General features: G+C 40.4%; 1 protein-coding gene across 5 annotated transcripts in view; it reads right to left on the reverse strand.

Annotated features, from left to right (window-relative positions):
* Positions 1-13,947, reverse strand: part of DIS3L2 (DIS3 like 3'-5' exoribonuclease 2) — a 351,293-nt gene that overhangs the window by 220,437 nt on the left and 116,909 nt on the right. For 4 of the 5 annotated variants that reach the window (XM_047083241.1, XM_047083242.1, XM_047083240.1 and 1 more), the window contains one exon: positions 4,697-4,931. In XM_047083241.1, coding sequence (XP_046939197.1) covers positions 4,697-4,931 — 235 coding nt within the window. Of the gene's footprint in view, positions 1-2,359; positions 2,446-3,767; positions 3,892-4,696; positions 4,932-13,947 lie in introns of those variants that run through there. The other variant, XM_047083244.1, reaches the window with a different exon arrangement.

The following is a 13,947-nucleotide window of genomic DNA, read 5'->3' on the forward strand; positions in this document are numbered from 1 at the left end:
AAAAAAGGTGACCAAGAAAAAAAGAAAGATTCAAATAATCAAAATACAGAATGAAATGGGAGGCAAAAGCACAGGCACAAGAAGTTTTCTTAAATAATGAAGAACTATTAAAAAGTATCAGGATTATCTCTAGGCTAATAAATTCAAAAAGATAAATTCCCATTAAATTATGCCAAACTTGGCACAAAAAGAAAGAAGTTGAACAGATCAGTCAGTATAAAAGCGATGAAAAGAGCAAAGATCTTGCCTTCTAAAAAAAACAGCAGGTGCGAACAATTTTACAATAAGTTCTACCAAATTTTAAGGAATTCCTATCCTACACAACCTGTTTTGGAAAAATAAGAAATCCAAAAACTGAACAGAACATTTCATGAAGCTAATATACTCTTGATTCTAAAAATCAGATAATGACAACAAAATGATAGGTCTATTTAACACGACAGAAAAATTCTGCCCTAAATATTACCTAAGTAAATCCAACAGTGTATTTAAAAAGTAATAATATATTGGGACTAAATAGAATTTATCCAAGAATTCAAGGACATCTTTGAATTCCTAAGATGGTTCAATATCTGAAATAGATTTAGAAAGAAACCAGGTAATAATCTCCATAAATAAAGAATCCACATTATAAAGTTAAACAAATGGCAAAACTATGGAGTTAAAAAGATTATACTGGAGAACATCTGTTTGAACTAAGAATAGGGAAAAACTTAAAAACCCATAAAGTACACAATTATTTCTATCACATTAAAATTAAGGGTTTTGTTCAATAAAAGACATCACAAGGTTAGTGGAGAAATGACTAAATGACAGAATGGCAGAAGATACTTGTAATGCCAAAAATGGAAATGTGATTATTATAGAGAATAGGTCAGAAATTCCTACAAATCAACAAGAGAACAGTAACCCTGATAGAACAATAGGCAAATGATATAGAAGGGCAATCTGCAGAACGTAATCTAGATTACAAAAACTAGAAAGCTGGATAATTCTGGCTGTTGGCAGGAATGGGATGATGTAAGAAGTCTCAGGCACTGCTGGTGGAGGTGTAGACTGCCGGAATCATTCTGGCTTGGGTCAAAGCCTCAATTAATAAAGAACTGCTTCTCTGCCTTGCAGAATATATATCCTTTGTGCATATATTTCTTTTGGGGACTTCACAGGGAGGAATGGCTAGTCTAGCACAGGATTTGGGCCTTAGACATTCTAGGTCCTGACCAAATGCCTCTACCTGAATCACACCTGATAGGACTGCATTGCCCACTGAGTCTAAAAGACCGAGAAGCCAAAATTCCACTGTACCCTTCTAACACAGGTCTGGATATGGCTTTACCTTTTTTAAAATGAGATTTCAAAACATTGTCCCAAATTGTGGTTGACGGGAAAGTATATTTAATTTTTGATATAATTTCTGAACTAAACCTGACTGCCTTCTAGTTGCACTAATCATCATTTAGGGAAGATGTGATCTCAGAACCTGGAAACAGAAGAAATTTAGCTCCAACCAAGAATGGATTTGAAGAATGGGTTCTTGGTATTTAAATAACCCAGAAGTACCACAAGAGAATAATCATATGGGTCCTCTTTTCTTACCCAAAGGGTAAGGAGACGAAACTTAAGTGAGAAAAAAGGTCTCATCCTGATCCCGAAGCCAACTGGGGCAGGCCCCAGAAGGAGTAGTAAGATTCAACTCTCAAAAGGGATCAAGGATTCCATGCAGATTCTTCCTCCAGAAAAGAGCTGGGGGTGGCCAGGAGATAGAAGACAAGTGAAAGGGTCACTGGCTCTACATTCAAGCCCATGTTCAGTCATCAGGGTACTGGTAGAGGCTTGTCTCCAGACCAGAAAACTGAACAAGATCTCGGGCAGACCCAGCAAGGACAGAGGACAGGAAATGTACATCACACCTGATGAGGTCGTGAGCACGAAGAGTCAGAGGCCAAAACTGCTCTTCAAATTCCTGAGGATGAAAGATGCAGAGCTATGGTATCACTTGGCCATCATGATTTTTATTCTTTGGAGTTTGCTAACCAGGCAACCATTACCCAAATATCTGATAACAAGGAAAATTTATTTGGGTTGTCCCCAGTCTCTACCCAGATGGCAGATTTCTGTGCCGACAACAAAACTGCTGTCTGGAAAGCGGCAAAAGCTGAGCCTTGGGAGCCTGTGGGGCTGGACCTACGAAAGGCGCCCAGCTCATTGGCCCACTCTCTCTCAGGGGCTGAGGGTGATGCCTATCCATGCTGTCTTCCTAGAAGAAACTACTGGTCAGGTCTGAGGTGCCCAGAGAAACTTTTTTCTTCATGCAACAATAGACTTTTGTGGCAGACCCTCGGGCTCTCTGCGCACTTACCAGAGAAACTGGTAGTTACAGCAAAGACAGGAATGTTTCCTGGGCACACAGGGTTATACATTGTGGACACATGCAACAGGTGATGTCTGTTTTAGATAAAAGAAACGTGAGATTAAAACAAAATAAACAAATAAAAAACGCTCTTTGGAACACAAGTGTGAACTAAGATTAATAACCGTTTGCAATTACGCACAAAGCAAAGAACCTTTCTAGAAGTCTTAGGAAAAGTTTATGATGTTCTTAAGGTTATGGTTTGTTTCAATAACAAATTTCAAAACCTTAAATGGTGCAAAAAGTACTAACATCCTAACTGTAACCAGATTTTATGTTATCCAGAGAAGAGAAGCTGGTTGAAATATCCTAAAAAACACCGTGATTTTTAAAAGAGCAAATTGCCATTTTCCTAAATATCAAGAGGGCAAGAAATGAGAAACAGCCATGTGGTTTCACAAACTCTCTATTTAGAGGCTAGCAGGAAAGAAAAATTTGTACCACATACTGCGGGAAGGATTAAGGCCATTCCCTCAGTCAGGCCTAGTAAGGAAGCAATATAAACAACAGTAAGGTAGGAAAACCATAAAAAGAGTAAGGAAAAAACATGCATACAGTAGACATGTAAAGGGTTCAGTGATAATTACCTATAAGAGAGAAGGAGGGGAATTACAACAGAGGACAAATCAAGAACAAGTCTGGCATGAGAATTTCCCAAACAAAGGGCAAAGTAGGTCATTAGCATCCACCCTGACATCAACTCTGTCATCACTCCCATCCACCAACACTTCCTTGCCTTTGTATTGGTACGAACCACTAATAAGAAATCAAGGCTTCTTCTCCCTTCAACTTGGAGCCCAGGGGAAAAGAGGCTCCTGAGGTCTGCCAAGTCCAATCACCAGAGCTAGGTTTCCATGAAGTAGTTTTGGACCAAATACTAAATAAGTTTTCAAGTGCTCCTTTGCCTGGCCTTGTCCTGCAAGTATCTCTCTCCCTTGGTGATCTTGTTGACAGAGAATTTAGCTATCTGGAGTCCTGGTTATTTCCCTCTCTTCTCACAGAAAGGACATGACTCACAGTACTGACGTCGTTACTATATAAATGCACTCTCAGAAGAGGGTCACGGCATCCAACCAGTTTTAAAGGAAGAAAGAAAAAACACCAGAAGAATGAAATCGCGAGGAACAACATCCAACCGAAATTGGCTGGGTCTTGAACAGTAAATCACTAGTTAACTAAGCAAGCCACCAAACAAAAGGAACCTGGGTGCCTCAGGTCAGTGTACCTGGTGGGCCACTGCAGTAGTCTCTTCATCCAAAAGGAATTTCACAGTTGGAAAGTCCTTCTGAATGAACAGCATTTGGCACCAAAAAGCTAGGCATGTTTTCAGAAAATGCTCACCACCCCACGTCACTACCTCATCAGCAGTGAAGAGACAGGGTGATCCTTATGCGGTCACTTCCTGAAATCACCTCCAGCTTACTTCAGGATGTCAGTGAGATACGCTCACCAGTCCCTATCACAAGGTGTCCATAAAACATCCTCTTTTAGTAATCTTCTGGCATTTCTTCTAGCCTTTCAAGGGAACTGTGCCAGAAACCTCTTCCTGATGAAAAAAACAAAACAAAACAAAACAAAACCAACCTCATAATCTAGTTGGCCTAGACAGGTCAATCGTTTCCATTTCATAGTACAGACAGAACTCAATTTGGCTGGAAAATATACTCCCTGTATTTAAAATGTCTTAGACATCCATCCAGTAAAATATTCCAATTTGGGGGGCTACTTTTCCTTTAGTCTCCTAGAGTCAGCTAGGCCCTTGGTCATGGCTCTCCCCCAATGTGTTTGCAACTGCTTTCTTCTGCATCCGGAGGACACATGGCTTAGATTTTGATTAGAGACAATAAGACTGGGTTTTTTCAAGGTTTAGAATCAAAACACTTTGAAAAGATAATCTACTTATCAAATCTAAGGTGATCCGGTCCCACCACCAATGACAAAAAGATACTGAGTTAAAGCAAAATGAAGGGCAAAATGAAGTGCTTTTTTGGATTTGAAAGATCAGTTTAATTCTGTTCATATGAGCCACAGGGGTGGACTGGGCACATCACAGGAAATGTCAAGGTTGGCTATCAATACAACCCAAGACCCATCAGGAAAGGACAACAGCAACCACTAACCACAGGAACCAGCAGCCAGAAGCTGTCCTAAAAGCTGCCACTGGTTAGAAATTGGGAAGGTCCCAAATGTACCATGTGATTAGGTCTGTAGCACAGAGAGACTCCCAAAACTGAAAACAATCAGGTTAGTGTAAAATAAAATGTCAGGCAGCAATCCAGTACTCACCTTTGTCATGAACACAAACTGAGAGTTTCTGAACACCATCAACCAGAACATTCTGTGTGTTGCCATGTCCATCTTCTGAGTCGCTGTCATCAAACTGAGCCTCTATAATGACATCAGGACTGTCATTATAGCCTTTCACGGACTGCTGCGGGAGATGGCTTCCACAGAGCTCTTCAGGGAGATCTAATTCATCGGTACCTTCTGTTTCTTTGTCATTGCTCTCTGGTTTAATTACCTGAAGAAAATAGAAAAGTTCTACTAAATCACTGGAGGGAAGAACAGGAAATAACAGATTGAGCTTTTTTCATTTTCCTTTCTGAAGGAAAAAAACTGCACATTCAGAAGCTCAAAGCAATGGACACTCGCCATGTAGCCTGAAAAAAAATATTTATTTTCCAGGTACACGGACCACCTTATGGAAATGATCAATTCAGCAATGCCAGGGTGGCACTCAGCTCCTCAAGGTACCCAAGATTAATGTCACATCTACTCCTCATTTTTCTGATGTACATTTTCATCTCCTCATCAGAGGCCCTGAATACCACAAGGACTATGCTGCTTCACAAGGGTTCATCACAAGGGATCAATGAATATCTTCAGAGGTGATAAAAGAACTCAACATAGTATGTTACTGTGCTCCCAAATGAAGCCACAGGAATATAAGGTGAAATGGAAAAAAACAAAATTAACTGTAAATAAGAGTTTGTAAATGTTCTCATACAAAACGTAAGCTCTTAATTCTCCATTTTGAGGCTTGAAATCAGTATACAAAGCACACAACTGATGGATATTTATAGAACTAAGGAAGCATTATATGACAATATTTTCAAAAAAAAGAAAAGGAGTAAAGCAAACAGAAGAAGAGTCCAGATACTAATCCACTTAATGAATTTGTCACATAACAGTGATTTCTATGGCATTTGATTTCTATGGATTTCTGTAGCAGTTTCTCAATGTGTTTATATTTGAGAGGTCTAATATTTTTCTGAGTTTAAACTTAAAGTTTCAAGTTAGATGCCTGCCTTCAACAAGCCAGATTAACATCTGAATTAGACCACACGAAGATCATATTAATAAGGGGTCTCTGTTTTACACAAGGCAGAGAAAGCTATTAAAAGAAATCTTTCCCAAAACATTTTCATGTCACAGATTCCAATTAACAACATAACCATCCCCAGACAATGAATATTATATTCAGCCAGAAAATCAAAGTAAAATACTACAAAGGTATTCACAATCAGAATAAAGATTCTAAGAATATATTCCCAAGTTTTTAAAAAAGTGACTTCAAGAAAATGCGGTAACAGAAAAACGTGTAAGCAATAATTTTCCAGAGTAAAATTGTGCCCTTTAATAGCATTTTCTTGATTCCCAATTTCTGAATATATTTAATGAAATTTTCTTTCAACTCTTGCCATGTTTTGACTGTTGTCAGATTCATTCAATCATTTGTTCATTCTTTCATTCATCCATTTGTTCATTCTTTCATTATGAGAAGTTTGAAGGTTCCTTTTCTTAGATAGTAAAAGAAAAAAAATCAGCTGGTTAGGCCAGAAATCTCTAAAAAGATCCCCTTAGGCCTCTTACTGCATGAGAACATAAGAGTAAAGCCATAGTTAGGTCTTTAAATTAAAATACAATCATAAACCCAACTCCGCTTATCACATAAGTCCGGTTTTCACACCTGACCCAACGTAGATCATTCAAAAAACAGAATTTGCTGACAAGTTAGAGAAGAAAAAGAACTTGACATCTGTGTCTGGCAAATTCAGTAACGGGAAGATCTGCCCCTGGCCATCCTCAAAGAATTTACACCCTTGAGCATTGTCAGAACAGCCCAAAGCACAGGCAGGAGGTATATGCGCACACTCTGTGTCTAAAGCATGGTGGCTACAACAGGACCACTGATCTATTGTTTTTTCTGCACCATTCCCACACATAATTTCTCTCAGAGAGAGAGAATGACTGGCGTGCTAGAGTTAGACTCGCTGGTAGCATATAGTCTTCTGGAAAGATGTTAAGCTAAGAGTCCGTGCTTTTGGTTTCCATTATGTATTTATTTCTGCCACTAATGGTTTCACAAAGGATTTGGTTCCCACAGGCCATGAAGAAAATCTTACAAGGGGAATCAGAATTCTGACATTATCAAATTTGAATGCTTAACTATCCTACAACGAAAAGTAGTCTTTTTCCATATGCATGTGTGTGTGTGTGTGTGTGTGTGTGTGTGTGCAAAACATAACAATTCTGTAATTGCCATGATTCTGCTATTAAGAATTATGCTTTTATGGTTTGCTCCCTCTTTTTTTTTCTCCTTCCCCTCCCCCATGGTCTTCTGTTAAGTTTCTCAGGATCCACATAAGAGTGAAAACATATGATATCTGTCTTTCTCTGTATGGCTTATTTCACTTAGCATTACACTCTCCAGTTCCATCCACGTTGCTACAAAAGTCCATATTTCATTCTTTCTCAGTGCCACGTAGTATTCCATTGTGTATATGAACCACAATTTCTTTATCCATTCATCAGTTGATGGACATTTAGGCTCTTTCCATAATTTGGCTATTGTTGAAAGTGCTGCTATAAACATTGGGGTACACGTGCCCCTATGCATCAGCACTCCTGTATCCCTTGGGTAAATTCCTAGTGCTATTGCTGAGTCATAGGGTCGACTCTTAAAAACTGAGAACAAACTGAGGGTTGATGGGGGGTGGGAGATGGGTATTGAGGAGGGCACCTGTTGGGATGAGCACTGGGTGTTGTATGGAAACCAATCTGACAATAAATTTCATATTAAAAAATAAATAAAACTAATGATCCATAAGAAAAAGAAAGGATTATGCTTTGGCTCAAAAGTAAAAGGTTCAAATAAAAGTCAATGCGAAGAGGAGATCAGGGGAAAGCAATCATCACAGTATGCCAAGCCTGATTGTATAGCACATTTTAAAACCAGAGCCTGGTTCTGACTTTATGACAATCTCCATGGTTTAGATTAGCTACATTTAAGAATTAGTATTTTAGGCACTAAATTTACTTTTGAGTTACTGTATCAAAAATGTTGTACAGAGGCAGGACTTCATGAATCAAGTCATTCGAAAATATGTAGTAAAAATATAAATTAATATCCTGTATTTAGAAGTATTTTTATTCTATTTTGTTATACCAGCACATGAAAGAACAGAAATACATTCTTTAAAAATGTAAAAGATTGGGGCGCCTGGGTGACTCAGGCAGTTAAGCGTCAACTTCAGCTCAGGTCATGACCCCCCAGTCGATGGGTTTGAGTCCCGGCTTGGGCTCTGTGCTGACAGCTCAGAGCCCGGAGCCTGCTTCGGATTCTGTGTCTCCCTCTCTCTCTGCCCCTCCCCCACTCGTGCTCTGTCTTTCTCCATCTCTCAAAAATGAATAAACATTAAAAAAAATTTTTTTTTTTAAAGATCATAAGACCACAGGATAAAAAAGACGCTCTAAAACTACTCCATATCACACTCTGGTTAAGAGTGAGGGTTGCAGGACCCTTAGAGAAATGGCTAATTCAAGTCTGGAGCAGAAAATAGATAAGATGAACCTGGAACATCTTGTCATACCAGGAAAATAAGGAAGCTATCAAAGGCTACTAGGATCTTATCTAAAAAACTCAGGAATCACCATGAAAAAGCTCTCACTGGTCAACCTTAAGCATTTATCCCCTTTCCTGTACAACCTACCTCAGGTTAACCAAATAATTGATGAAGTAAAGTTCTTCTTGACTGAAGAGTTTCAGCTAGTTAAGAAGGAAGGAAAGACGTTCAATATCACATTTTGCCATCCCTATTGAAATAATGGATTTAGGAAAGGTTGCTGACACCAATTAAGTCATAACCTGATGGGGATGGAGTTTTATGATAAATGAACCAGAGTAGCAATACCTGTACTGACTAATCAATATAAATATCTTAAAAAGAGAAAGAACCATAGTGCTTCCTGATGGATTATAATTGTAAATACAAACCATTATCCATAAAGTATTTTTCCCCCAAACTGACCTTGAATCTGACCTGAAACAGGGATCAGAGGAGCACGTTAAACAACACTAGGGACAGGATCCATTTACACTCACTCCCCAGGTGATTTCATCCAGTCTCATGGCTTTAAACCTCTCTATATGCTAATAACTCCCGAAATTAAATGCCTAGCCTCAACCTTTCCCCTGAATGCCAGACTCCTATCCAATTGCCTACCTGACACCTTCCTTTGGATATTTGTTGGCACCTGAAATGAGAAAGCCAACCCTTGGTCCCCACTAGAACCCACTCCTCTCCCAGCATTTGCTGTCTCAGCAGATGGCACCAGACCATGTCACCTTCCTCTCATGCCCCACATCCAATCCATCAGAAGAGCTCGCTGGTCCTTCCTTTCAAATATCTCTTCTTGACATTTACACTGTCACTGCACAAGCAACCTTTATCTCCTTGCTGAACTACTGTGATAACCAGTCTCCTGATTTCCGTTTTGGACCAAAGCAGTTACAGTGATGCTTTTAAAACATAAATCAGGGGGCTCCTGGGTGGCTTCGTCGGCTGAGCGTCCGACTTCAGCTCAGGTCATGATCTCACGGCTCATGCGTTCAAACTCCACATCGGGCTCTGTGCTGACAGCTTGGAGCCTGGAACCTGCTGTGGATTCTGTGTCTCCCTCTCTCTCTCTCTGCCTCTCCCTCACTTGCTCTCTCTCTCTCTCCCAAAAAATAAACAAACATTTAAAAAAATTTAAAACATAAATCAGATCATGTCATTCTCCCAATGGCTTCCAACACCATTCCATTATCACGCCACAAGGCCTTGTCAAACCAGGCCCCTGTTACTGTTCCAGTCTCATTTTCTATAACTTCTTCCTTGCAAATTACACTCCAATCCTAGAGATCTTCTTGCTATTCCCAGAACACTAAAACCATCCATCCCGAGGTTTTTGCATTGCCATTCCCTCAACCTAGAAAACTCTGTGCCCAGCTATTCTTAGGTCTCAATCTCTTCGTTTTGTTCACATCTCTCCTCAAATGTCCTTCTCTTAGAGAGGCCTTCCCCGATCACGTTAACTGAAACAGCCCCACCTGGCTGTCATTACTCTATCCTCTTACCCTGCTTTATTTTTCATCACTGTACTTATCCCTACTTGGCAATATATTACATGCTTAGGTACTTCCTGTCTCCCAACTAAAATGTAGGTTTCATGAGCACAGAGGCTATTTTATTCACTGCTATATTGCAAGAGTTGAGAAGAGCAATTCGTAGCCACTCAGATATATGTTCATTGAATGAATACAGCAGCTGATTAGGAAAGAACTTGTTCGGAGTCTACCTTCTCTGATAAACTGTAAAACTCCGTGAAGTGAGCATGGCTAGGCCTGACACAGGGTATGCCCAATCTCATTTGAGTGGACAAAGAACAGGAGGTGGCACACTGCATCTAACATCTCCACATATCTAAATCTGTCTCCCAAGGCTTCGTCCAGTTGGCTTGGTTTTCTACAAGCCAGAGTCCACTGCACAGTCTCCCCAGTTCCTCCCCACTACCTGCCCCAGGCAAGAGTAATCTCTCCCTGTTTCGAAGTCTCAAAGCAATTTATATGTACCTCTATGGCACTTTGCCATTTCTTCACTATGTTAGTGCTACGTACATATATGATTAGCATGATCCATTACCTCACATGCTTACCAGTTGTATCTTACATATCTTTGTATATTCTATAGCAACTTGCAGAATCATTCTAGGTGCTCCATATTTGATCACCAAACAGATGGGTAAATGGGTTGAAAAAATGAGTATAAAATATGATCAGGATGCAAAAGAACTTTCACAGTGGTTTCCAGACACACGAGTATGTGGGTCAGAAACCAGTAGCCCAATTTTCCTTAGATCTGTAAAGTAAGAGCACTTCTTCTGTGGGATTGACCTTGAAAATGTTGAAAAGTCCAACTCAGTGGTTTTCAGCTTTGACCTTTAGCAGATCCCTCTGAGAATCCGATGAAAGCTGTAAACCCTTCCTCCACAGAAAAATACACATCTAAGTAGACAGAAAAAACTCTGTAAGAAAGCACAGGTAGGGAGAGTCAAGGGTCTGGTGCTGAAGGCCACCAGTCCAGGCTGATGAATATTTTGGAGCTCTGGGCTCAGAGTGAAAGAGGGGGGCCCTGAAGAAAATGGATATATCACTGACCTGGTGAACTGAGGACTTTAAAAACTCCTCTGGGTTCCTCCACAGACCCGAGGGTGAGGCAGCTGACTGTACGTCTTACTCCCAGTGCATGCTGCAACTGGGGTTATTCTCCCTTGGAGGTTTAGTCTAGTCTCTGGAGGACAGGACAGAAACGGATCAGTGAGGGAAGCAAATCACTGGGTCACACAGAACTTTTTCTCTCTCTGTCTTGTTCCATGAACAGGGTAGGATGAGCATCACATAAACCCTGCTAACAAAAATAAACAAGGAAAATACAGGCAGATATCAACTGGGGCATATGGCTCTGAAATAAAAGTGTCACTTGAAGCTACTAAAAATGCTCAAGAAACAACAGCACTCTACAATACTTTTTAATTTTGAATTCCTGAAACCCTCCTTCCCAAACACAAATGCGCACACACATGCACACAGAAATATTTGTCAGAGATACCCTGCAGTCAGCTTGACCAAGGGTAAGTCTGTCATCTACCTATCGTCTCCTTTTGGGATGTAAAATTGGGTGACAGAATGGTGTGGCAGTGTGATGACAGAACCAGACGATCCCCTTTCTCCATCAGGCTATAATCCTTATGCTCTGGGAGACGGACAGCAGTAATCTGGCCTCTTCAGCAGTACCAGGGAGGAGGCCTGATAACTCTTAGAATGAAATTAAGGGAAGCCTATGAGAAGCTTACTATTGAAAGGAAAGGAACAGGCCTAAGCCCAGAATCTTGAGTTCAGAGACACAAGAGAGAAGGAGACACACCTTTTAGAAAAGAGGATGGGTGCATCATGACTTCTGTACTTTAAGAGGAACATAAGCCCTGTTTAGCAAAGGAATGGCAAAACACTTTGTAGAATCCCCCTACTTCGAACACAAGAATGTCTGCCAAATCAGAGACCCTATGCAATTATGTAAGTAGAAAATGACTAAGGAAGAAGCTACTATAAAAGACTGGCAGAATTTTAGGAAACACTACCTGAGAAAATATATAGGGAAATACATACTAGACAGACACAAAAGCACTGCCTTAAAAAATAATGACAAATTAAACTCCAGTAAAATAAAATTTTTCCTTCTATTCTAAGATAACACTAAAAATATTTGTTAAAGATAAGCCATAGATACGCTCATATCCAGAACATAAAAAGCTCCTACAGATCAATGAAAGACAGAAAATCCAACAGAGAAATGGGGAAAAGGCTTAAAGGCACTTTACAAGACAGAAATGCTAACCAGCCAGTAAAGATGGAAAGGTGCTCAGCCTCATTAGTCATCAGAGGGGTGCCTGGGTGGCTCAGTCTGTTAAGTGTCCAACTCAGGTCATGATCTCACGGTCCTTGTGTTCAAGCCCTGCGTCGGGCTCTGTGCTGACAACTCAGAGCCTGGAGCCTGCTTCGGATTCTGTGTCTCCCCTCTCTCTGCCCCTCCCCTGCTCATGCTCTGTCTCTGTTTCCCTCAAAAATAAATTAACATTTTAAAAAATTAAAAAAAAAAAAACCAACCACAATGAGATGTCACTACAAAGCCACAGGTAGGCAAAAACTGAAAATCCGGACAATATCAAATGTTATTAGCAAGAATGTACAGCACTATACTGCTGGTCTGAATGGAAACTGTCCAGCCTTTTGTAGAACACATCAGAACCGTGCAGCAAAGTAGAAAACAGACCCATTCAACTCCTGTGCAGGCTTATTACAATATGTTGTCCTGCCTCCCTCCAGATTTGACAGGTGAACCCATGGAAAAAGACAATACTACACTGGGAAAGGACATTTATGCAAAAGCAAGGAGATAAGAAGGTGCAATTTTCCATTAGTAAAGGCAAGTAATGGTGACAGTGTATGTAAGAGTGAGAAAGAAGGATGAAAAAGCATACATGAAAAGCCCTAAATGCCAATCAAATGAGGCGGGTCTTTACCATAAAGTTTGTGAAGTGGGGAAGTCAGGAAAAGTGGTTAAAAGCAGGAACTCTAGTCAACACTACTGGGTTCACATCACACTCTGCCACTTACTAGCTATACCACTTTGGGAAAGTTATTTAATCTCTTTTTTTAATATTAAATATAATGTATTGTCAAATTGGCTTCCAGACAACACCCAGTGCTCATCCCAACAGGTGCCCTCCTCAATGCCCATCACCCACTTTCCCCTCTCCCCCAGCCCCCATCAACCCTCAGTTTGTTCTCAGTGTTTAAGAGACTATTTAATCTCTTTGAATCTCAGGATGGTTATTTGGGTTTTTTTTTATCTTTAAAATGAGGACAAGAGTATCCAGTATTAGAAGGTTATTATGGAACTGAGGTAATTTATGAAAAGCTCTTGGGACAGGTGTCTGGAGCTTAATATTTGTTTAAGGGAAAAACAAATTTAGCCTTTACACCCAAAATGTCCAAGGTGGTGAGGACATCCAGATGGCAGCTGGAAATGTAGGTGTGGGGATGGGAAGAGTGTACTGGAAGAAATTAAACACAGGGGACTGACAATTAACCAAAGCTGCCCCAGGACCAACCAAGTGTCAACTGACAAGAGAAGTGGAGAATAGAGCCCTGAGAAAAGACTCACATAAAGGGGGTTCAACAAGGAACAGGAGTTAGTGAAGCAGAGAGAATTTAAATACTTATGAATATGCTAAACACTAAGGCTTTTATTGTCATTTGTCATTTTCTTAATGCACAATCTTCCCTGTGCATTTCACATATTAACTGATTTGATCCCCACAATGACCCTGGGTGATACACAGGACAGTAACTATGTCTATCTCAGAGGGCAAAAACAGGGTCAGACATGTCACAGTCCCACAGCTCTAAATGGCAAAGCTGTGACATGCACACAGATCTAGGGCTCTGTGTCCAGTATCCTTAGTCTTGGACACTCACTCCCATGGGAGATTTCCCGCCAACAGATTCAGAGTGAGCTTTGCACACGTAGCTCCTACCACTAACATCCACTGCAGGAAATGCCTCTACATCTTTTGCCTGCCAGAAAATACCCAAAATTCAAGATCCAGCTCTTCTGTGAATGCTTCTGTGGGTAACCTCCCTCTCTTAAGAA

This window comes from Lynx rufus, unplaced genomic scaffold, assembly GCF_022079265.1.
Source record: "Lynx rufus isolate CCGP_SWC_20201006 ecotype Redwood Valley unplaced genomic scaffold, mLynRuf1.p SCAF_2, whole genome shotgun sequence".
In the NCBI taxonomy this organism is placed as follows: Eukaryota; Metazoa; Chordata; class Mammalia; order Carnivora; family Felidae; genus Lynx; species Lynx rufus.